General features: G+C 45.4%; 2 protein-coding genes across 3 annotated transcripts in view; one reads left to right on the plus strand and one right to left on the minus strand.

The window, feature by feature from the left end:
• Positions 1 to 8339: 8339 nt before the first annotated feature.
• LOC109951603 (acylphosphatase-2-like) overlaps positions 8340 to 25935 on the plus strand; it is a 19876-nt gene continuing 2280 nt past the window's right edge. Inside the window, exons 1-3 of one of the 2 annotated variants that reach the window (XM_020586207.1) lie at positions 23579 to 24291; positions 24599 to 24615; positions 25143 to 25252. In XM_020586207.1, coding sequence (XP_020441863.1) covers positions 24222 to 24291; positions 24599 to 24615; positions 25143 to 25252 — 197 coding nt within the window. In that variant the 5' untranslated portion in view covers positions 23579 to 24221. Of the gene's footprint in view, positions 8863 to 23578; positions 24292 to 24598; positions 24616 to 25142; positions 25253 to 25935 lie in introns of those variants that run through there. The other variant, XM_020586206.1, reaches the window with a different exon arrangement.
• Positions 8789 to 11983, minus strand: LOC109951602 (forkhead box protein G1-like). Its single transcript, XM_020586205.1, is given in 2 exon segments — positions 8789 to 10905; positions 10907 to 11983. Coding segments are annotated over 2 exon segments (1218 nt in total). The 5' UTR covers positions 11869 to 11983; the 3' UTR covers positions 8789 to 10649.

The following is a 25935-nucleotide window of genomic DNA, read 5'->3' on the forward strand; positions in this document are numbered from 1 at the left end:
AAACGATAAGGAGTCTTTCCTTTTTCTTTTGGTAAAGTAAAACTAACAGCCCCGCTGCTGAATCGGCTGTGCGGACTCAGAGAGGCCTAGAAGCCACGGAGGGTTTGGATGATGGAAACCTCCGTGGTCTGCAGCCGCTGTTGGACCGAGGCGTCAGTGTCCTGTGGGAAACGCCCAGTCAAATGTTCCTCTGTGCTGCTGCTCCGCGGACGCGCAGTGAAAGCAGAAATACCACTGTAGAAATGCGGTGACAAGTAAAAGTCCTTCATTCAAAATGTTACTCAAATAAAAGTACCATCATCAAAACACACTTGCAGTAGCAGGAGTTATTCTGCACAACGGCCCGTTTCACATGAATGTACGTGTAGGATACTGTAACGCTGCAGCTCATAAAGGAAGAGCTGGTTTAAATACCTTTTATACTTCTAATTTGAAACGATTGACTGTGGAACTCACTCAGGACATGTCCCACTTTTACTGATGTTAAATTAAGTTAACCCCTTTGAGCCTGTGACAAACAATCATTTTTATTATTATTTACCAGAAAATGGTCAAAACGCCCATGATCGTTTTCTGAAGCCCAAAGTTACGTCTTCTTCTGTCCAGTCAGCTATTTTCAGCAGCAGATGAGTCTGCCTTTGGTGTCTAGTGTGTGTGTGTGTGTGTGTGTGTTCATGGTGATGGAGGAGCTTGTCGCCCAGAGCAGCGGTGTGTTTACCGGTTTCAGGATGCTGGAGCTCTGTGGCTCAGAGGGAGGAGAGAGACCAGGCTCCGACTCTCTAGGTCTGGATCTGCAGACTAGTCCTTTAAGAATTTTAGTTCTAGAAAAATCTTTAAACCTGATGAAGACGCTGGTTTTCAAGACCTCACTCAAACTAAACTCTGACCAAATGCACAAATGCCAGAGAGCGTGTCCAGACTGATACTCTGTCTATTTACATCTCTGCTCACGTCTGTCCCTCTGTTTGTCCCTCTGTCTGTGACTGGCTAGCCATCTGTCTCACTTGGTATTTGGTCTCTTTCCTCCTCCCTGTCTGTCCAGTGTCGGCCTGCCTGTCACGGTACAGTTTGATTCTGGTCTTCCCTCCTGAGCTCTTCCTGCCTGGTTATATTTCTGGTCAAGTTCAGATAAACCTCTGCTGAGCCTTTGACCAGTCCTGTCTCTGTTTTCCTGATCATCCTCAGGCAGCTGGACGTGACTCGCATCATCATGTTTGTTCTGTCAGGAGAAAATCCGAGGAGGATTTCACAGCCATTTTGAAAATCAGAAGGACCAGATATTCACATGACTTCCACTTAAATTGGCTTAACTTGTCTCTTTAAGCAGAAATCTGCTGCAGCTATTGTGGAGCTGTCTCTGACCTTTGACCTCCTGTTTGTAAAGCTGGAGACCTGGAGGTTGAAGTTTTTTGTGTTTTCACACTGAGGAGAGCGTCGGTGTTGGAAACATTGATTAACCCGAATGAAAAGAACAAACGAAGGTGGATTCAAAGAAAGAAAAGTTTGTTTTTCCGCTCTCCTGTTTAATGTGCAGCGGCTGAACAGAGGACGATCAAGCGTTTCCTTTCCCACTCAGTCAATCAGAGCTGGTTGGGTGACGTGCCCCCCACCGCCTCCCACGGCAGCTTAGCTCTGCAGGCCCACAGTCAGATGGAGAGAGAGGGTTAAAAATGGCCGATCCTTTCTGTGCATCTGGAAAACCTACAGCGATCTTCATGGACGGTGCCTCGGGGCAGATGACTGTAGAGTAGAAGAAGAGGAAGGAAGGAAACGAGAATATAAACCTGAAAGTACGCATAAAAGGTGAAGGCACGAGGTGAGGATGAAGAGCAGGTCTGGATGTCCCCCTTCCTCTTTATCTTCTTTTTTTCATGTGCACCAAAAGGGGGTAGGGGAGGGGGAGTGAAGGCCAGGCCTCTGATTGAGGGGCGGGGCTGGCGGGGAAACTGGCACCTCGATGGGCCAGTCAGACAGCGGCGCTCTACAAAAGGGAAGAACATAAAACCCTGGTGGAAGATTGAGATAACTCTAATTAGAAGTGATCCGTGCACACTATTAGTGCTGTCACGAAACTCTGTGGATGCTACTGGGCATGCTCAGTGAGCGGGGCAGCCCCCACATCGCTGCTTGGCGCAGGGAAGGGAAGGTCACGTTGCCCGGCTGTGCAGCAGTGAGCGCTCCCTCGGTGCACTCTGGGTAGCCTGGATTTTGCACGCGATCTTGGGTGGGAGGCGGGGTGGGAGTGAGCGCCAGGTCAAAGCTCTTTGTGTTTTTTCATTTCCTGTGTTGTTTGTTTGAAACCCCTGACCTTAAGACACGACGGGTTCAGCGCCGTTGGACGCTGCCAAAACCCTGATGGCTTAAACTGAGCTGAGCTTAAAAATAAAAACTTGAAAACCAAAGTGGGCGCGTCGCCGCTCGGCCGTCAGCGCTCTTTAATTTTACACCTTATGTGTCCTTTAAACTTATCACATTAACATTAATGTGAAACAGGCAAACAAATGAGACTTTCACTGTTCTAGTTAGTGAATCCATAGACTTAAGGAACCTGACTGGATATTTAGGTGTGTGTGCGCATGCATTAAGAAATCATTAGGTCAATCTACAACCTCTTCTAAGACAGTTTTGTCCACTAGTGACACGGTTTGATTAAAATAAGTTGCTACATTGTCACAGATTTTCTAAAAACTAAGTTTAATAGCATTTTTCTTCTTTCTAACCCCATAACAGATTGTTCTGCCACAAAAATAGATTAAAATGTGAAAAATAAACGGTATTTCTACAGACTTTGTCCTTTGTCATTCATAAAAATAAAAGAAAAGCAGCGATAAGTTCCTCCTGCTGCGTCTTCACAGGGCTGTGTGTGTGTGTGGGTGACGGCCGGTGTCGGTCCACAGCCCTACTGTCTGTAGCTGGGAAGCCGGTTCACTTCTTATCAGATGTGTAGTAAAGATTTCCCACAGTTTTATTAACGAGGAAACATAATTGTGTGATTTAAACCCATCTGCACGTTCGTGGCTTCTCATTGAAAGATATTAAATGTTATCATTAATACAGAGAAGGCGCTGCCGTCCTGCTTCCAACCAGATCAGAACATGGGATTATGTCCTAACGATGAAGGATACAACTCACTGAACCTGCTGCTTTTAAACAGAGCTGCATGTATTTTTACACAATATAGAAAATAAACCTTTAAATTTGAGTATATCAGAAAACGATGCTTTTTGCTGCACAAAGAGCTGCAAAGGAAACACAGTTTTTATTTTAGGCCAGAACAAATGATTTTATCTTCTCTATAATTAGCAAACAATGAACTGAATTACTTTTGTCTTGAATATAAAAATATTGCCTTGACTTTGGGAATTTAGATTAAAGGCTGACAGAGAACTGGGCTGTTGTGCCGTTCAGTCGACAAAATGAGAACAAACATCTGTAAAATCTTAAAACTGAAATAAAATAGAGACAAACTCAAATTCTTCATTAAATTGATTCCAAATCTGTGAAAGTCCAAACAAACCCAGTTAAATGAAAACGGCTCAGAGGCCTCGATCAGGACAGAAATCCTTCACGATGATCAGACATCTGATGACCTTCGCTGTGAGCAGGGTGGGACATCACCTCCATCCTCGAGAGTCATCCACACGGCTCCAGAGGCCACGCTCGCTGCTGCTGCTGGCTCTTCTTCTGCATCTTTTCCTGCACTGGTAACTTTGCTGCCTGCTGCCGTTTTTATTTCTTCACAGCTTTTCTGGAAACAGTTTGGACTGAAAATGACTCAGGAAAATGAGCTGTTTGGAAAAAAAAAGAAGGTCTGAAGCTTTTCAGCAGCGGGTTTGATCACCCTGAGGATGAAGTCACTTTTAAAACATCTGGCTGTTTTTGTACCAGAAGCGTTTCTTACCACATCATCAAGACAGTGGTTAAAAATGATTGAAACAAACCTTTTTGCTTTTAAAACAAGTTGAATGTTCCCATGTGGATGTTTTCTCGGTACAGTTTCAGCCTCTTACAATAAGATACTTTGTGAACATGAGGCCGAAAACTCCCCTCAGATCAGAACGACATCTCTTCGGCAGGAAACGAGTGCAGTGACCTCATCGTGCTGATGTTTGATGAATGAAGAGCCAGCCTTTCAGTCTCTCTGCTCCACTCTGAAGTGCGTTTTCTTACCAGTGATCTTCCTCTCACTGTTTCTCCTCATCAGCAGTATCTTCATCCCTCGCTACTGTTACAGAAGATGAAGTTTCCCTCCCGGTGACCCAGACCTGGTGTGAACAGACCAGATGTGCTCCTAGACCCCATTCCTGATCTCCATTTATAAAGATCTTCCCTCCCTTTCCAGCACATGACAGCGGTGCCAAATGGAACACAGCTATCATAGACACCCTTCAGAGGCCTCTGACATTACAACCATGTCCTCTGTGATTTAAACGTTACCGTGTGAGGACGCCGGTCGGTGAGGCGTGCTGTCCACAGCTTGTCCTGTTCTCTGGGTTTGGTTCCACATCAGAGCAACAGCCGGTCAGTCGTCGACAGGGGGCCGCTCTGTGCACATGTGCTGCTGACAGAGTGTAGGACCGTGTTCCTTTGGGGGACAGAGCCAGATCAAACCCCACTCGCCGTCACTTCTCAGCCCTGCAGGGCAGCAGCATCGCCCCCCTCCTGTTCTCAACATGTCTGCCGATTCACATGCTCACGTTATGAATCCATGACTCTCTCCTCTCCTAGAGATGTGATATGTTGTGGATCGTGTGGCTTGTGCTCGCCTTCCCCTACTGGTGTTCTAGCTGAATCTGAACTATATGCTCCTCAAACTAACTACACCATGTCCCCATTATGGGGGTAATGGATTTAAACTGCCAGCTGCAAACTATAGCTAGCTGTGGTTTGTCCTGGGCTGGACTGCCTTACACAGGGTTGTCTCTGTTCTTAGCCTGGCCTCAGACATAGATGGACAAAACCACAAGACGTGTCAATGTAGCGTGAATCATTTGAACAGCAGCACAAACTCCAGCCGCCACAACGATCAGACACCTGAATCAACGCGTCCCTGAAACGGTTTGAACAAAATTGACTTGTTTAAATCAAATGTCAGTTCACTGGTTCCAGCTCCTCAGTGTGGACGCTCTACATGATTGGAAACTCAATATATAGTATTTAATATAGACATGGCTTTTAGACTGTGTCAGCAAAACACAGCAGAGCTGAAGTTGTTTCTTGGTTCATTGATGTCATGAAAATAGTCACAGCATGACCAGTGTATTGGTGGAGGGCTGCTTTTCCAAAAGACGTGCTCACTTCAGCCAGTAGTACAGTATGTGGACATTATTGGCTATATGAATCACAAACTGATGCCATGGAAGCACCGTACTGGCACAGGGGGGACCACAGACAGTTGCAGCGCGTTCTGCATCGTCAAACCAGGTTTTCTGGTTGTAGTTGAACGTCATTCCCAGCTGTGTCCTGGTAAATGGGCCTGCTCCTGTCCAGGAGGGTTGGGACCAGTGTGTGCTAGGTGTGACATCACTGGATTGGGCACAAAATGACATCATTATGCACGCACGCCTCTCAGCCCCGCCCCTCTGAGCTGCCCCAGTTGCCAAAACAAGTGAGTTAACTGAAGCGCTGCTCTGACCTAAATTCTCCCAGAGAGACGCCTCTTAAAGCTGCAGAGACGCAGACTGGACGCCAGACAGAGCAACAGACAGGGAGACGAGCAGGACAACACAGACCCAAACACATGGACATGGACAGAGACTTGGAGACAGGCAGACAGAGCAGAGGGACCAAAACAAAGATGGGCAGAGGCAGAGAGATTTGGTTTCAGACACAGAGACTGAGACACCCACGGATGGACAGAGACACAAATTAAGACTTAAAACAAGAAAGACAGATGCAGACATGGATAAGACGAGCAGAGGTAGAGCGGCAGAGATGGCAATGAACAACAGCAGACAAGAACAAGAAGACACACAGAGGTGGTAAAACAGGGTATCTGACAGAGGCAGAGTCTTAATCCAAAAGCTAATCATCTAATAAATGATGACGTGTCATTTCACCTCCACCAGCTTGAACGTTGGAGATGTTTACATGGGAACACTTCAGTATTTATAAAGCAGTAATGTCCCGTATATCCCTCTGAAACGGGCCGTGCTACAGTAAGAAGTAATAATGAGTACTCCAACTTTTAGTACTTTAACTTTATTTTGGTGTCAGTACTTTTGTACTTTTAGTAAAGTAAAGTTTTGGACCTTTTCAGGACTCTTTGTGTCCACGCCCTGATAATGATGCTTCCTGTTACTGTAAGTGGACCAGCTGAGTACTTCTCCACCCTGGGTCTCTCCACCTGCCAGTGTAAAGAACCACTGACTTGTGTTGTCTGAGCTCAAGAGTTCGATTCTGGGTTTTAACAGGTAGAGGGCGACGGAACCGACCACAACCTGAGTCACCACGTCCATGGAGTTTTCAATAAACCACAGGAAACGTATAGAAATGGTCATCGTGAGCCATAGTTAAGGGTAAAGGCACAGGTTGGAGCACAGTACTCATGGAGGATAATGGAATAATACTGAAATGAACCTGTGCTTTAATGTGTATACTCAAAAAGAGTCTAGAAGAATTAGATTTGGAGAAACATTATAATATCACATACATGTAGCATTTAACACATGTTCGGTTCTGTGAAGCTGGGAGTGTCTGTTCAGCCGAGGGAGGAACTCTGCAGATAGTATTAAGACATATTTATATTTGTTTCTGTCCCCGAAACCCCTGGTTAAGTTGAGTGTCTCTGATTTTAGCCTGTTTTTATGTTTAGCTTGCTTCACCTGACACGCACACGCATTAATCAGGCACACACACTGCTTGGAGTGTGAGCTCCAGGGTCCACATCTGCAGATACAGAGCCAACATCTGCACGATCGGGCTGGTAAAGCACTGAACACGGTGACACTGCTCACCACTGAACTGAAGCATGTGATGGTCGGAACAGAATAAATCAAATCCAGCAGAATAATCAGACTCCCTTCGCTTCTTTTGTGAGTTAAGGATCATTAGTCATCTTCCAAAGTCGACCTTAAACCCTGTTTGTATGCAAACGTCTGAAATCCCCATTAAATAAAGATGTACAGACAGTGAGTCTCCTAGAAGTAAAGAGTCACTTGTACACCTTGTAACAAACAAGAAGCCAAAAATATAAATATGTCATCTCTGTGCAGCTAAATCCATAAAGCACTTTTAAATAGTGAGGAGGGAAAATGATCCTTAAATTAGTTTGATAAAAACTAAACGCTCCCTCAGTTTGTTAACAGTTGACTTGGAGAAGCCACTGTGTCCAACGTCCTGGACAAATGAGGACGATTCTGGTTCTGGTTAAAAACTGATAAAGATATTTATAAATCACACCAAAAAAATTTTTTTACTTTTGTTGTTGTTGTTTTGCAGCTAATGACGCTGATGGGAAATAAACAAATGAATAAAATCCTGTGCAAGTGCCACAGTACGTTTAAACACTGAAGACATTAGAATACGTGGATTTTAATTTACTCTTAAATGTCACAAAAATGAGGCTTTGGGCAAAGAAAATGAAAACATCTAAATAAACAACTAAAAACAGTCACTTCTGTCATTTTGTAAACGTCAATGAAAAACAAATTCATTTACAAGATTCTTAACCCTGTAAAGCCCAACACATCCAAAAATAGCCAGAACATTCTAATTTTTTGGAACTGAGACGTTTATTAAACCTTTTAACAAAATCCAAAATATAATTCATGATTCCAAATTCAAGATTCATGAATTGTATTTGCCATATATGCATAGACAGACAGTCCAGACATATAGGAGTAGAGGTGCCATATTATTTAGATTATTTCTATTTCTTTTGTATCACATTTGATTTATGGAGCATTTTGGTGCTTTATTTATTTATTTTCATTTTTTAGAAACCTCACGTATCAAATATGATACAAATGGTTTTATAGGGTTAAAATGAGACACAAATAAATAAACACAACACACAAACAAAACCCAGGTGTAAAGTTTTTGCTGCTTCAGGTTAGTTCAGCATTTTAATCAGTTTTAGTTTCTCTGAAAAACAAACAAACAAACAAACAAACAGTACAGACACACTAAGGACAAAGTGCAAAAGATAAAAACAAAAAGCTCCAAAACAATTTTTACAAAATCAAAGTGGAAAAATTGACAAAAATCTTATTGATCTATTTATTTACACGTGTGTGTGTGTGTGTGTGTGTGTGTGTGTGTGTGTGCACGCCTCTTTCTGAGCTTCAGGGGCTTTAATTAAATTAAATTGGATTTTAATTGAATTTATTTGATCAGAGGTTTTATAACATGTCCTGTCTCATTCTAGTCTTCTTAAAGTTTCCACTTTGCTTTTTCAAATATGGATTTAAATACACAACAGGTTCATTTTTTGAAGTCAAACCGTAAAATGCAGCTCGTTTACAGGCTCATGTTTGTTTTGCAATGAAAATCCAAGACCAGATGAGGATTTTATTTTCAGACGTTAGCCCTGAATTTATTTCTGTCCTTTGAACAGTAATAATTTCACCTCCTTCCGTTTCTGAAATCGGATCAGTTGATGCCGTTTTGCTGCTTGAACTCTGGCTAAATGGGCTTTTGTGAACTATCATCTGCCTCATGTTTCCACTGCAGTTTGTGTTTGCTTGGTTTTTGCATCGTGTTGCTCAGACAGCTGATCTGAGGACGGCCGATCGATAGCACAGCGATCGATACTTTGATTGTCAAATGCTTCTTCAGAAACAAAGAATCACACGTTTCCTGTTTTTCTGCTGCGGCCTCGAGGCTCCTGCTGATGTGAGGGTCCCTTGGTGCTTTGCTGAGGTCAGTGCACGTAGATCTGCTTTTCATGACGTTATAATGTAGATTAAAACGTTGTACGTGCACAGAAAGGTTTCTTCTTCCAATAGTTGTTTTTTTATTTAGCACTAAACCAGAGATGTGAATAAAACAAACTGCTGGTTTGTTTCATATGATTTATGGAATTAAACTGGTGCATTTTAGCAAACACACATTTCAAGGGAATTATTGACTGAGGCATAGTTTTTAGAATCTGAGAAAAATCTGATTGATATAAGCAGCTTCCAACTTAAACTCAGTGTAAAGTCAGTGCGTTCAGCCACGCACGTTAAAAACAACCGAAATATTTGGCCTTAATGCTGTAAAAGGCTGCGACTAATGGAACCTGCCACGTGTTGAAATACAGTCCAAATGTGACCATTTCTAATTAAAGAAATGTCATTAAACTAAAATATGTTTGGAACATTTTGTCATTTTACTAAAACCTCGGTGTCACGCTGTAAATGGCCGCCTCCTGTTGAGGTCACATGATTCTGCACAGGTTTTACTCCCCTCACCAAAAATCTAAATGAAAACATTTGTTCCACATTTGTCCCTGCAGTTGGCTGAAGGCCTCGTATCTCCGATTGTCATGATTTTAGTGCAAACTGAAGGATTAAACGCTTTCATTTGGATCATTTGGCTGAAAAAGCCCCACTGACCATTAAAAACTAAAAGTCTCAGCGTTGCCATCTGTGGAGGAAGACCGTGACATGCGGCTGAAAGCTCTGGCAAAGTTCACTTTATAAAACTACGTTTGTATGGTCAAGACTGAAGCTTCAGGCTTCAACAGCCTGTTTTTGTTTTTTTGGCAAAGCAAAACTGGGATCTGCATATAGTGCGTGTGCGCGCTCAGAGTAGATGATGCAGAGGCCTCCTGCTCTCAGCCTCCTCCGGACACTTTAAACCCGGAGCAGGTTTCCGGGTAGACGAGGTGGAGGCGGCAAAAGATATGTTATTTTTAACATTAGGATGTTTGTACGTGGCCCTTAGCGCGCATGCGCAGGAGGTTTCCGCTCATTGAGGCCTACACACACGCACACAGTGACAGTCTGGGCTCTGATGAGGAACAGAAAACCTGTTACAGCTGCGCCGTTTTTGCATAATTTAGTATGAAGAGTCGTTCTGCCAAAACAATAACATCGGTTTATTTACTTGTTTGTTCAGAGAACAGTTGTTCATATTAACATCGGGCCTGTCCTGGGTCCAACCTGAGTACAGATATGACTTTTAGGCCTTTCCTCTCAAAACCCTGATTGTTTCTGCTGATTTTAAGGCTTTATTTATTCGTTAAGTATTTATCCAAAGGTTTTTCCTCCCGAAAGAGATTGATTGTCTCAAAATGCATAAATAATGATTTACCCTGTAGGTCTCACTTCATCCCCTCGACACTGAACGAATGTACACTGGCAAATAGAATTTAAATACATTATACAATAAATACAAAACATAAATAAAAGACTCAATGAAGTACTGAAAATCTTTGTACACGATATAAATAGCTTGAAATATACTTAGCGCGTTACCTTTGGCAAGTCTACAGCTGTACAACCCGCGGTAACAAGTTTGTCCCTTTTCAATAAAATGCCTAAAAAGAACCGAAACCAACCCGCTGCACTTCGGGGCGGAACGTGGCCAGAAGGTTTCACTTCATATCCATTTTTGTAATCAGTGTTTTATAGTTGCCGTCTATTGTTTGCCCTTAGCACGCCATCTTTTGTGCGTCCTCGCCCCGGTGCCATCCACGGATAGGTGACGGGGGAGGGGGGGGGTCAGTTTAGGAAAGCATTTGGGGTTACCCTCTTTTGATGGGACAGCATCCCAGGAAACCCCGCAGACACGCCAGGGGAGAAGGCGGGTAGGGAGCTGTTTCTGAGGGAGTCTGAGAGCAGGGCCTGCGCGGAGCTGCTGGTCGCCAGGCCGCCGAACCCCTGTGCGTTCTGCTGGAGATGTGGAGGCGTTGGAGGAGGGGGCCGCCCTCCCGGTGCCGCGGCAGCAGCGTGTTGGTTCCCTGACACAAAATACCCAGGACAGCAGTCCGACCGGCGATGTGCTCATCCCGTAACCGTTCGTCAAGCCCAGCGTCCCGGCGGCCGACCCGCCGAGAATGGTGCGCCCAAGGTCCCCGTTGCTGAGCTGCTCCACGGCGGGCAGCAGCGACCCGTAGCTGGCCGCCTGGTTCAGAAACCCGGGTGAGGATCCGTTGTAGTGTGGGTGATGGTGGTGGTGATGGTGCAGGGAGAGAAACGGAGAAATCTGCCAGTAGAGCGGGTTGTTCGCCCGCTCGTTAATCCCCAAGCCGAGCGGTGCGAAGCGCAGCCCGCGCTTCATCGCCAGTTTTCCCCGGGAGGTGGCCGAGCGCCTGCGGAGCTTCCCGGTAGTCCCTCCGATGAAGACGTCATCGCTGCTCGGGTCTAGCATCCAGTAGTTGCCCTTCCCCGGGTCGTCGTAGTGCCTGGGCACCTTAACGAAGCACTTATTGAGGCTCAGGTTGTGCCGGATGGAGTTCTGCCAGCCCTGTTTGTGCTCCCGGTAATACGGGAAGTTCTTCATGATGAACTCATAGATGCCGTTCAGCGTGAGCCTCTTCTCGGGGCTCTGCCGGATGGCCATCATGATCAGGGCGTTGTAGCTGAACGGAGGCTTGTCATGTTTTCCGTTTTTCCCGTCAGTATTTTGCCCCGGTGTTGCCTTGGCTCCGACCTGTCCTCCGTCTCCCCCCACGTCCTCGTTCTCCTCCTCCCCCCGTTCCTCCTTCCCCGGTTTCTCCAGGTCCAGAGCCGCGGCCGTGGAGTCCACCTCCGGTGGTTCCAGCGACTTTTCAGAGTCGGAGCCCGGAGAGAGAGGGAGGGTCCCGGGGATTCCGGTGACCGCGGCGGCGGCAGCAACAGCAACGGAGTCCGCTCTGTCGCACTTGGTTGGCAGCAGGAGGCTCTTGATGCTGAAGGAGGAGGACCGGTGGACGGTCGGCGGGTCTTTTACGTCCTCCATGCCCGGTGGCGGGTCTCCCAAACACGAGGAATGAATAATAATGCAAACTAATAACAACTCCAAGCTCGTCCGCCTCCGTTATCCAGACTGGAAACGAAAGCGTGACAGAGAGGAGAGAGAAGGAGGGTCAGGATGAGAGATACATGGATGGAGGAGAGGAGAGAGAGAAAAAGCGGCAGACAGGGAGGGAGAGAGAGAGAGACGGTGGCTTTGATGGGAAGAAATGAGTAATTAAGGAGGTTCCGACTTCCAGCTACATCACGAGGAGGAGGAGCTTCTCCAACTTGGTGGTTTTGTCAACACAGCCTGTTTTCTGCTTCTCCCTCTCGGTCCTCTCGGTCCTCCCGTCTCCTCCCGGAGACTCTGGAGACCTTTAATGTTCTAACAACACAACCTTGTTTCATTCTTATCTGCTCTCTTTCATCCATCTTTATTCATGCGCGTGCGCTTCCCCCTAACTTCGCTCATGTATTTGTGTGGTGCGTCATGCACGCTCTTCTTTGTGCATGTGTGCGTAAAATCCTACTCTGAGCTTATGCGTAAAAGCGCGTGTCTGTTTGAGTATGCGTGAGCCTGTGTATGTGCGTAAAGGCGCACGGCTTTGTTTTCTTATGGACTGTAATAGTTTGAATTCATGCCGGCAAACAAAGCGCATGCACACTGGGTGTGCGTTCATGTGGGCGGACCACTGAGCGCGCCGCTGTTGTCGGTTAATAAAAATCATTGAGTAGGACACACGCACACACACAGACGGCAGGTCTGACGCGGTCACCAGCGCGCCTCCTGTCGGTAGCAGTGAGTATTGGTCACAACCAACTGCCTGTTGTGAGTAAACATAATAATAATAATGATGATAACAGACATGCAGAGTGACCATCAGTGCCACACATCACATCCTGTATCAGCCTGTTCCAGCTCTGCATTGAAGCTTAACCATGTTCAGACTGAGTCAGAGTCAAACTCCTGATTTTTATGGCTTTAGCTGCCGTTGAGGATGAGGAGGTGTCTCCGTGTTGTGTCTGTTGATTTGGTGATTTTAATGATCCCTGGACGCGTTCATGTGGCACACAGTGGGTTATGAGCTATGGTTTAATGCAAAGTAATTAAAGTCAATTCAGGGGAGTCAGTTATTGTTCCCCAGTTTGTGGTTGTGTGGGGAGTCCTCTGAAACATGTAGGAGGATGTAGTTTACAGAAACCAAACCATTAAACTAATGAACATAATGTTGAAAAGGACCTGCAGAGCTTGGACAGGCCACAGTGGGAGGCCTTATAGTATAACTGTAGTTCTTTAGGTCTTCTTCTTCTTCTTTCGGCTGTTCCCGTTAAGGGTCACCACAGCGAATCATCTGTTTCCATCTAACTCTATCCTCGGCATCCTCTACTCTCACCCAGTTAAATTGTAATTCTTTAGGTAATTGATGGAAAATTGGTTGATTATCATTCTGACAATAAATGAATATATTTTAAAAGTTTTTTTTAGTGCCAGCCTCGTCACTGTGGTCATTTTTCTGTTTCACATCAGTTCAAAATGGTTAAAATCCTGTCAGGGTTAATTATTGTTGTTTTTTTTTTAACATCACTTTAATTTTATTTTACTGTAAATGTTATTTGTAAGAGAACAGATTCTCCAAGCCACATTCAGAGAAACAGCGTGAGCTCGGTGATTACTGTTTGTTTACACTCACTGCAGATTGTGTATGACAACAGAACTCAAATCCAGATTACACACACACACACACACACACACACAGGTCTTCCTCCTCCATTGTGCCGTGTTAAATCTCTGCTGTGTTTTAGTGCCAGATGGTGTTTCTGTTTGACTGGATCTGAATCGCCAACAAAAGCTGCCCCCCACCCCCACCCCCCTCTGATACCGTTACTTTATTTGAACCATCACTTCAGCAGCTGACTTGTGTTTATGTCTCTGAACCAAACACACCACAGGACACAGGTGAACAGAGTTCTTTACGTAAACCTTTATATTCAGACAGAAGAAGGATTATGACGTCAGAATCAGAATCAGCTGTTTTGGTGTAGTGAACACACGAGGGACTTGACTCCGGTACGGCGGCTCCCAGTGTGCATGTACAATGTTCATGGAGGCCACGGAGGCAGTGACTTTGCAGCTCTAATGGGACAAGATGGAAACAAAAGTCTTATTAGTTAATGATGAATAAAAGTACAAAAAAGTGGTTGAGCTGTTAAAATCTTGGGTGTACTAGCTTCAGAAATCCACCAATCTGGTACATTACGTCATCGTCTCCCCTCCGTGACCTCACAGAGCTCATAACCTCCGGTAAACCCTGTGGCTAAACTGGAGTTCAGAGGTCATGAAGACAGAGCAGCGCTGAACTGCAGCGTCTCTAGAGCTCAGCCGTTTGTAGCCGAGTTTGTGCTTTACCTTCATGAATAAGTCAAATACTGTAGCCGCCTCATGCAGATCACAGGTCCCAGCAGTGGTGACGCAAACATTCACGCTGTGATGCATAATTTACCGCTAACACAATCTATATTTCAGAGGAGGCACTGCTGTTTAACACAAACATTTAACTTGAGTTTAAAGCAATTGTCCGTTTTTGGTGAGTCACTACAAAAAATAATAAAAACAGCTTTACTGTTATTATGGTTGTGATTATAGAGGAAGAGGCAAAGAGCAGTTTGTGGTGTCAGTTTGTTTTGAGTTTCTCTTGACCATCGAGGCTGAAGAGAATTAGGCAGCGTACGACTTCACCAAACATCACAGTGTATAGCTTCAGTAAAGGCCGATCAAGGCCCCGTTGGTGTGCAGAGACGTCTTTGTAACAACCCTACAGCTGCCAGAGTCGCACTGTCGAGGTACAGGTAAAACAAAAGTGATCAAAACCAGTCTTGTGCGAGTTCCTGCAGTGTTGTTATTTTACTGTGGTAAGTTTCCATGGTTCTGTGTTTGCTGTGTTCTATCTGTGGTGGTTTCCAGCAGCGTGGCTCCAGCCCTCCCCCCCGCTCGGCTGAACTTTATCTGAACCTTCATTTGAACCCTGAATGAACTTCTCTGACCCATTAATCTGTTTTGGGTGTAAACGGGGCTCCACGGTGGCCCGTGAGCGACATTTTGTGTTCAGCGTCAGCAGAAGAAGAACCCTGTGAACCACAGACCACATGCAGATTAGGCAACTGCAGAAAAAGAAGAGGAGGAAAGGGAGGAGAGATGGAGAGCAACAGTCACCTGATTAACACGAGAGTTCATTTCAAATCTGACAAATCGTGTATTTCATTTGCACTCCAACTGAAACCAGTGACAAAACGTGACAGTTAGTTTTTGTACCAAATGACAATAAAACAGTTGATCTGAAATGAGATTGTGCAGAGTTTGGTAAACACTGTGTTGCTGTTGTGCACCAAAAGAGCTGTCTGCAGCATTTTTAGTTGTCTGTCAGAGCAAAATCACGTTTTTGCAAATGGGTCAGTCAAGACAGACTCCAGCCCTTCAGCGCACGCACTAGCAACTGAAACGACACTTCAGTCTCAACTGTCAGCGTCAGAAATAACCATAAACTCAAGGCTTAGCATACAGCAGTGCCCTTTGAGGCTCACGCACGTGGACTTGTGTTGCTGCTTTAGGAAGTAGGAGAATGTCTTGTTTTATTTTGTGTTGTGTTGCAGCAACATGGCTGCCAGCCCAGAGAAAGGGTTTAAGGGTGAGACACCTGAGTTCTGTATGCGAAGCCTCTATACAAAACATCCGTCATTTGTTTCACTTTTATTTGTGCACCGTGCAAAGCATAGAAGTCAGGGAAAACCATCCCTGTCTCATCAGTCTCTTCCTTTGTGTCTTGGTTGGGACCTGTAGTTATTAAATGATTAGAATAAGAGTTTTTACTTCTAACCCCAGTTAGATGACAAGAAGCTGCAGAAAGTCACCACACTGACTGTAGTTCAACAAGAAATAGATTCAGCTGAAAATGCAACTCACCCAAAAGACAAATGGCCATTTTTATAAATAAGGTACCCAATGTTTAGTGACTTTTAGATGTGTTTTTGAGCTCTACACAGAGCTAGGCTCATCCAGTAGCTGTTTCCTCCGGCTTCTGGTCTTTATGCTAAGCTAGGCTAGCCACATCCTGACTCCAGACATGAGATTATCTGTCTGATCATCACACTCTCAAAAGCAAAGCAAATAAACGCATCTCCAAAAATGTTGCACTATTCCTTTAATTCACCCCAGGTCCCCTGTTGTGTGTCGTCAGCAACAAACACGCCCCTGGTTAGATGTACACTGAACATACAACAGCAGCCACACGGTGCCACGCTCATTGCATGGCTGCAGAGAAATAAACAAACCCTCACACACACTCACCAGCCTGGTACCATCAGCCACACACAAACAATCTCTCAAGCTGTTTTGCCAATGTAGGTCAGTGTGTGAGAATCCCAAATGAAATGGAGGGAGGAAGAGGAGGAGGAGGAGGAGGAAAGAAAAACATCCCAGAATGAATCAACCAAATGTTTTGATTTGTAACGGACGCTCCGTTGGGTCTCTGCCTCGTGGCAACATGGGAGCTCTGTCGCTGTGCCAACCAGGCCTGCCTCCTCCTCCTCCTCCTCTTCCTCTCTATGATGAGTGTGTAAGTTTCCATGCCTTTGTGGGGACTCAGCCATCACCAAATTTTGGGGTGGTGACATAGTTTAAGGTCAGGGGAAGAGGTTAAGGTTAGGATAAGTCTACAGGAAATAAATGTAAGTCAATGTAAAGTCCCCACAGGGAATGAAAACACAGCGTGTGTGCACTGAAGTGTGTGTGTGTGTGTGAGAAACACCTTGTGCGGGTTGCATGCATGAATGCACTTGTAAATGTGTGTTGCTGTATGGGAGGAGCAACTTGAGTGTGTGTGTGTGTGTGTGTGTGTTCTACGCTGAATCTCGGTGCTATTAATAGCCGTAAACTGCCGGTGACCCCGAGGCTGCGAGCGCAGTCAGCCTGATTTGGTTTAGCTTCTCTCAGTGCAACAGCTCAGCTGTAATAATACCGCCAACATGGACTCAGCTCCTCCCTGCTCTATTCTCCCCAGAGGGAGTCACCGGGGTACTGTACGGCCATCTCACTCTTAACCTGCTCTGACAGGAAGTAAGTTCCTGTCCACTGTCCTCATTTCTCTGCTGAGACTCCCTCCTCCTCCTCCTCATCCTAAAACAGTTTGGTTTAAACTTTAACCCATTCTGAGCTTGACCGATAAACAAATATGATATCGTTTGCTGATGATGCTGTCATATCTGTCACAATTAGTTTGAACACGGGCAGATGACAGACCAGTGGAGGTACACAAAAAGGAAAAAAAATCAGGTTGAGAGGTCTTTGTCAAACATCCAGCGAGAGTGTCTGTGATCCTGGAAGTCCAGTTGGTGATGAAAGCGAAGGCTACAACCGCATGGCCTTCAGAACAGCGATGACAGAGGTCAACTAAAGACCCGGCATGGAGGTCAAAGTCATGGCGGTGCAGCAGGAGATGCAGCTCATGCTTGAAAAACAGTGTTGGTTATCCTTTAACACTGACAGACTGACTGTCATAGCTCATCAGAGTTGTCCACAGACTGTCGGTGAATTGCTTGACAGACCTTCGCTGGTTCACAAACTTATGTGGCCTTTATCATGAAGATCATTGCATCTGTAGATGTTTCAACATGTGAGGAGCAGCTGAAGGCAGCAGAGACGGAAGGATGCGAGACCTTAGCTAGTGTTGAAGCGAAAGGCAGTCGAGGTGCTTTAAAACCCTAAATGCCCCACTGCTGAAATTTGTGTCACATAGAAAAGAAGACCTTTCCTGAGCGTTATTAGGTGTCTAGGGTTTCTTCAGCTGAGATTGAAGCCACAGCAGCGGTACTGACAACATTATGCTTGGTTTACATCTGTCACAGCATACGGTGCCATCAACAACAGTTTTCAGCTTTAGTTTCTTCTTGAACCGTTCGGATTCTGCCTGGCACACAGCCATTTCTACATTTGTGTGTGATGTGGAGCTACAACAAATAAACTGGATTTGACTTGACTAAGTGTGTGTTTGTTTTAAAAGTAAAAGTGTCTTTCATCCCAGTTTACACACACCGTCACCCTGTGTCTCGTTAGGACTCAGACACCGACTGACCGCACAAACGATCTCTTGCTTTTCTCTTAAACGCTGCTGCTGCCTAATGCTCTGCTTTGTGTGTCTGCTGTGTGCGTCAGCTCCCTCGCACCCTCCAGGTTTGTGTATTATACTGGCCCACTGCTCCCGTGTCCTCTGATTAAGGTCAATTTGGTAACTAGGGTTGGCAACGCATCCTGACTCACACACACAGGGACACACTAACATATAAACAGAACATTTCTACTGAGCCCGATCAGCTCTTCTACTGCAGGCCGCCTCCTTCACCTGTCCTAAGCTACGGCCTTTGGTTTGTCTTGGGCTTGGCTTTAGCTAGGTGTGCCTAATAAACTGACACCTGAGCGTATAAATAGTAGTTCCCAAGAACTTACCCAGGGGTTAAAGTTTCCCCAGCAGGGCCAATCCTCGAGCTGATTAAGCAGCTTAGTCTGCTAACATCTCAAAAGCCTGATGATCGTCTTCTACACCATTTTTTTCATGTGACAATGCATCAAATTCCTTCTGAATACCTTTGTCTGGAACAGTGGACTTAAAAGCCTTCAGGGTCCTTTGGGTGTAAAATCTCTGTTCTTGGGTGTGCAACAGCGCTGCAGTAGTACCTCGAACAGACTGTGGTCCTACTGATGGGGACACATGCAGGGTAGCTGAGTTCCTCAGCAGGTTCCCACAGTGTAGGAGTTAGCATGCTTACCCTCTCCTTTGGTTTCTCCTCTGTTACCTAAATAGAAAATACAGGGCAGCAGCTAAAGCATCCATAACACACCCACCAGCATTACTCCCAGTTTACCTCTGTGACACATTATATGCTGTATAATGTCATCCAGTGGGTCAGAAGGATCAGGGGTCAGTTTTTATGCAGACATATAAGCATGTGTCTTTTTCTGGTGCTGCTCAGATCAAGGACAAACAAACGGAGCATGCTGATCCATTTGTTGATTATAAGGGTGCAAACAAATTAGACTAAGGTTTCTGTGCTGCTGTCGTGGTTTGACTCTGATGAAGACACGACGGAGTCGAAACGTTTCTCTGATTTGTTTGCCTCCGCAGCCCAGCCTGTTCCTGAGCGGAAACACAATCTGCTACTCCCAGCCATCCAACATGGCCGCCACAGAGCAGGTGACATCACTAAATGTTTGGGCTGTAACATTTGTGATAAAGACCCATGTGACTGAAGGGTAAAGTACGTGACAGTGGCCAATACAAAGTTGGGGAGAGTGATGTACGTAATGTACGTCCCCAGCTCGTCTGCGGCTGCGGCTGTCGAGTCACATCCAATCAGGGAATCGTCACTGCTCTTCGTTGCACTTACCGAGTGTGTGTGTGTGTGTTTCTGTTGTCTCTGTTACGTGTGTGTGTGTTGGATGACATTACTAAAAAGAGTCGACATGTTACACAGCAGTGAAGGCTCACAACCTCTCAGCTCGGCTCTGTGCCCGTATGCATGACAAGACCTCTGGGACCCCCTAAACACACACACACACCACCCCCACCTTCTACAAACTCGGCAGCCCAGCGCCTAATAGCACCCAGAGTCTTCCCCTGGTGTGTGTGTGTGTGTGTGTGTGTGTGTGTGGCTGCAGCAGAAAGAACACTGCGACCTAAAAACCCAGCTCACTGAGAGCGACTGCGCGCCAAACAGAAGGCTCATCCAAGTGTAAACACACACAGAAGCACACAGGGACAAGTGTGAAATGTCGGACAAGGCACGTGGACACACACTCACTTGAACACACAAACAGGCAGCAGATGCAAACATATAAACACACATTAACACACTTGAGTGGAAGATTACACACGTATGTTTCTAAGAGTGTGTATTAATCAGATTGGATGTGGGGGGAAAGGCTAGAAAAGCAGCTGAGAGATTTGTGAAGTTTGCAGAGTGTCGAAGTGGTGGACACACACACACACACACAATGTCGGGCCGTGTGTGTGTGTGCTTTGGGTCTTGAGGGGGCGACCAGTCCCACACACTGGCTCTCTGGGCTAAACCAGAGCTTTTTGAGTTTGGCCTGAAGACGAGTCGCACAGACGGGCTGTGCAGGAGTCAAGGTTAAAGCTGTCAGGACGGAGCAGGAACAAACCATGACTCAGCTCAGTTCATCAGCCACATTTCAGCTGCTGTTCCTCTGCATGTCTCTGCTTCATCTGTACATTTGTAAGAAGGACATTTAAATCAGAATATCTCCATCTCTGTTTTACAAAATGCGTGGGTTATTTTTCAGATCCAAAGTGCAGCAGCGAGTCTCTCCAGAGTCTGCAGGCAGCTGGAATCAGGAGTGGTATCCACAGCTTAATAAGCTAACTGGCTAACAGGCACCAAGTCTAGCGTGACTCTTGTACGTGCACGGATACGATGAGCCCTAAAGCCCCCAGTCAGTATTCTTCAGTGTACTGGCTGTAGTTCATACAGTACACACAGTTGTTTGTTGTTCACATGTGGCCAGCACTAGCCGGGTACAGTCAGCACTGCTGTGGATCTCTGTGTTTCACCGAGTCCCGTCACCAGCCGCAGTAATGTAACTGCAGAAGTCTGCAGGTGGTGCACATGCATGCGACGAGCCTTGCAGTGTGGGGTTGGGAATGCACAGGGACAGAGCTGAGACAGAAATGTGAGCAGTTTGGTGGATTTACAGCCTCTTTAGCTCCTGGTGTTTGTGTTGACACTCACATAGATTAGAACACTTACACTGTGTTTTCTCATGGTGCAAATGGTGTGTGAGGTCGTGGGCGGGAGGTGTTAAAGTCTGTGTTTGGCCTAATCTGTGTGTGTGTGTGCGTGTGTGTGTGGAGATTGCAGTGTGTTCTGTGGTATTAAAGGGCTTAAAGAGGGACGTGATTGTCTGATCACTCAACATTTTCCTAGATGGTCTCACACATCTGGACTTGGCCCTAAACATGGCTTCTTTCCCAGTATATTGCCGTTATGACAGCTTTGCCTTTTCACACTAAACCAACCCCAGGCAGCACAATGTCACCCCTCTGTTTCAGGCTGCTGTTGGCATCCTGTTAGTAAGAGGCGTGATGTTTAACATGACGCCTCGCACGAGGCCTGTCAGAAGTACAACCTGTGCTTTCAAACCAACAGCAAGTGAAGCGAGCGTCAACGTGCTTTTGCTTGTCTTGCACATTTATGACATGATTCTGATTCGAGCACAGTTGCTGTGCATTTCGTACAGCATATTAACGATTATTACACTGATTCATGTTTGATTTAAGACTATATCCCCCAGTGGTGAGTCACAGAGATAACACATCATCAGACATCACACCCCTTCACCCCAAGCTGCCTCTCCCCTTTTACACTGGGTGAATCCCAGTTCCTTGTTTTTGGAGCTTTTCCCAGTCGAGGCTCTAACAACAGAGGGTGTTGTTTGCTGTACAGACTGTAAAGTTCTCCTAAGGCTGATTTGTGGTTTGTGACATTGGGCTGTTTACCGGTTTAAACAACTGGATTTGACTCTGCTGGATTCAGTGAGCTCTGACTGACATCTAGTGGACAGGTCCGGTATTGTCCTTAGCTGGTTTATATCATTCAGTTAACAAAGCATTTTATTGACTGACTTACACACTAAGATCTGGGGACACGGTGGCCCCCAAAAATAAGGGAAGTCTTCTTCCTGTGCCCTGGAACACTCCTGTTTGAAAACTAGGAGGCATCGTCACAGTCACCCCCGACCCTGATCCATGACATATAGGATAAGGATAATCACCTTTATTGGCCAAGTATGTTACACACAAGGAATTTGTTTCCCTTGTGGCGCCACCTCAACCGATGGCTCTAACCATCGGGGGCAACGGGGGGGTTCAGTGCCTTGCCCAAGGACACTTCGACACATGGACTGCAGGCACAGAGATTCACCAAACAGTAATTACAACTGTTTGGTGAATCTGTCATAGTAAAAAGGAAAAACATTACCCAGTGAAATGATTATAATGCAGCATCAAATGAAACTACAACTACCTTTGAACTATATTTGACTATATATACTTCATAAATGTATATATGTATCTAAAAGCCCATAATGGTTTAAAACTCAAAAATGGAAAGGAAAACACACCACACTGGTCTTAAAATAAATGGAATATCTGTCTTTGCTTAGGTATAAAATAAAATCAAAAATGCAAAGTAGCAGGTGGTATTTAAAGGAACTGGCCTGCAGGAGCTGCCTTAGCAGCAGTGGGACATTTTCAGTTTGTGAGAATTTTACTCGAAACAGGCTTATACGTCACACGATTTGCATAAGTTATGTGCAAAAAGAGATTGTCCATCCTCTTATATGCTACTAAAAGACTTATAACCCAACACGTCATGCAAATGGAAGATGGAAATTAAAAACATTACTTCCACAAAAGCACGTCTTTATTCAAAAAAATTGTCAGATATTATAGCTGAAATGAAAACCCAAACATTTTCTTGATTTGTTCCGTACACTACTAATCTGTTTCAATGGGTTAAGGGACATAGTGTATCCTTAGTGGGACTATAATGTGGGGTGTTGTGTATTTTTGAATTTACACAGTGTAACCAGGGGGTTTAGTGGCCACTAGCTCAGAAAAATGTTGATACTCCTTTGTGAAATCCAGAGATACATTCAGCCGTCAGCAGTGCTGGACTGGACAGGAAGGAGTACGACAGCAGTGCTGGACTGGACAGGAAGGAGTACGACAGCAGTGATGTGGTGCTTGTAGTCTTCACCCTGTCTTCACTGTTCATCTCTATCCCAGTGACTTTGGTAATTCACCAGTAGGTTGATCTTCACTTTTGTTTCTTTACTGTACCCTGTGTGATTCGTAGTATCATTTATTTTACATTTGCAATCAGTGATTGTTTTATCAGTGATTGTTTTCTGGATCTGTTTATCTGCAGAACATTTTCATGATTAATTGATTATTTGTCCATAAAATATCAGACAGTAACTATAATTACTCACAGTCCGAGGTGATGCCTTCCGGCGTGTGTCCTGTCTGACCAGTGTAAAACCCAAAGATGTTCACTTTACTATGAGTCACGGCAAAGAACGGATCTACAGCAGCTGTTTGTTTGATCATTACTGTTATTGATAATTATTAGTATTTGATTACTTATCTATTTGTTTCATTCATATTAGACTTGTTTAGTATTTTTGTTATTTCTTTGTTCTTTATTAGTTGTTTAGTTCATCTGTGTGGTGGCACTGGTGGCACAGTGAGCACCTTAGGTTTATATGTGGGCAGGCACCAGGCCGGCAGTGTGAGAGCAGCAGCCTGTGCGGTGGCACTGGTGGCACAGTGAGCACCTTAGGTTTATATGTGGGCAGGCACCAGGCCGGCAGTGTGAGAGCAGCAGCCTGAGGCAGGATTCCCTCTGTTCTCCAGTTTGCCTGCTCGCACCGGCTGAATAAAGCTTAAGAAACAGCTCCTGGACTATGGACTTCTTCTGCCTGTGTGCATTCTCATCCTGATGGTGTGTCAGTAGTCTTTTGATCGTAAGCTTGGTAAAAGTTTGATTTTTGAACTGAACAAATTGCTACTATAGGATCAGATCCTCAGAATTGAGCAACTATTTCACTGTCAAAACAGATCAGTCTTGTGTTGACTGACAAATCATTGCAGCTCTAATTATTTTATCTTTACTTCTAAATGGTCCAGTTGTTGCCACCTTGCTCTCCACAGTCGTTTCCTTCCGCTCTACCTGGATCCAGTGTTTCTTTGCTAGCTCATCCAGATGTACTGTACATTGTTAACAGCAGTTCTCATAAAATTAGGCAGCGTCATCAACATACTGGTCACAACAGGAGCCTGAACCAAACATCATCGTTTAAAACAAATGAAGTGTAGTGGCCATCTTTGACCTGGCTCAGCTGCTTCCACCAGGAGTTACTTTAAAACCCACCCAGCCTGATGCGATAGCCACATGTGGGCTCATCTCTGGTTGTCTGGCACCAGAATGCAGCTGAGACTGGGCCACAGTGGGCCCGAGTCAGCTGGAGACTGGTGATGCATGCTGGTACATGTAGGCTTGGCTAAGTGGAAGGACACTAATATTTATCAGTACACATGTATGAATGTAGTTCTAATGGACTACAGAGACCATCAGCAGAGAGTGGACTTCCTCTCCAACTGCTGGCGAGATTTTCCTTTAAAAATCTGGAGGAGGACGTGTTGGTGCCCAGTGGTGAAACGAAGGAGAGAGAGCGTAGGCCGCCGTCTCTGGCTCTGTTAAAGGAACAGTTTAGCTTTTTCTCTCAGGATGTCTGGGGGTGAACCAGCAGGAAGCCAGCTGGTGTCGGTGGACTTTGAAATCTTTGGTTACGTTCAGGGTTTGTATATTTGACTCCCCTCCTCCTTCTGCTCCGCTCTGTGATCGAGGCTGTAAAATGATCTGTGCTGCCTAATTTAGGAAGGAGCTGCAGACTCACTGCTCTCTCACTTACTGCAGCTTCAAGGTGGAGTCATAAGAATTCATTGTTATTTCAGCTGGTGGAAGTAAGAAAACTAGAACTTTTAGCATATAGAGTAGAAATAAAGGGCTAAATGTGTTTTATAAGCATCCTGTTATACTGAATCACTGTTGTTTTCTCAGTGCACATTTTGAATCACTGTCTCTGTCTTTTTAATTTTTGGCAGGAGTTTGTTTCCGGATGGTGAGTTTCTCTGCGACTGTTTGCTCCCATCACTTCCTAAAACTACACCACAGCCTGGGGCTGCCCATGCCCCGACCCTGTGTCTGCAGACATGCCATCCACCTGTGCAGTGTCACTCCTGTGGTTTGTTTGGCTATGGGACAGACAACAATAAGTGATTCTGATGTTCTGCTTTCTCACTGTTGGGACTCAGAACAGCACCAAGAACAACACACCACTTTGTAGATGCAGCCTATATAGTTTTTAGATGACAGATAAGACTAAACCAAAATAAAGAGCTGCACGTTCATCACATCACAACAGGCAGCAGCCTGTTTTTTAGCTTTGGTAGCAGCAAGGTTTTTACTGTCAGTTTGTGACAGTGCACAGATAAACAGCCATGGCCACAGCTTTGTTTTTCACAGTGGGCTGTGACGAGAACAGGTCGGCTTGAGGGGCTGCGTCCTTTGTGGTACAAGTTCAGTGACTTCTTTGATATTTATTGTACAGATATGTACACCATTAACTCCTTGCTGCCCTTCTTCCAGTACACAGAGAGGGAGGGTCTGCGTCTCGGCCTGGTCGGCTGGGTGAAGAACACCTATGGTGGGACGGTGGTAGGACAGGTCCAGGGTCCTGCAGACATGGTGGAGGAGATGTGAGTACACACTAAAGAGTGTGTTACGGTGCGATGACATGTGACGGGCACTACTGGTCCATTTATCTACATCTATTTTGTTTATTTGAATGAGACCAGTAAGTGAGAATTCTCCCAGTGCAAGGCCTGCAATCTTTCCATACTGACCATGGCAATGATGAGCTCTTACTGCTCACAGCCACCAGGTGGTGCTCTTTACCTGCATTGACAGTTCTGTTTCAGGTACAGTCTGGTCACAGTCAGGCCGGAGGCATAAACAAAAATACACATGAATACCAACGAGATCACCTGAACACGTTTGTTGACAACAGCTGAGTAAACCAGGCACAACTTACAGAAACAAAACAGTAAATAAATCAATGTAAATGTCAGTGGTTTGTTGAAAGAAACAGCAAATGGCCCCACACCCTGTTCCACCTGAACACTCAGTTTAATATGAGACACTTCCTTTATAGTCTCTTATTTTTTAACCATTAATATTCCAGGAGGTATCCCCTCCTCTCCTCCCTCCGCTCCTCCTCGCCCCTTCTTCCCCATCTCTGAAACTACGTCATATGTGGTCAGGACAGCCAGAGACAGTTGTGGCAGTGAGGTAGCGCTGCAATAACAGCAAACCCCGCCCACCTGGCACTTGCAGGCAGTGAAAACCAACAGCATGAAGCACTGTTTTGTTTTTTGAAGAG

Source organism: Monopterus albus, unplaced genomic scaffold (assembly GCF_001952655.1).
Source record: "Monopterus albus unplaced genomic scaffold, M_albus_1.0 scaffold397.1, whole genome shotgun sequence".
NCBI classification, from domain to species: Eukaryota; Metazoa; Chordata; class Actinopteri; order Synbranchiformes; family Synbranchidae; genus Monopterus; species Monopterus albus.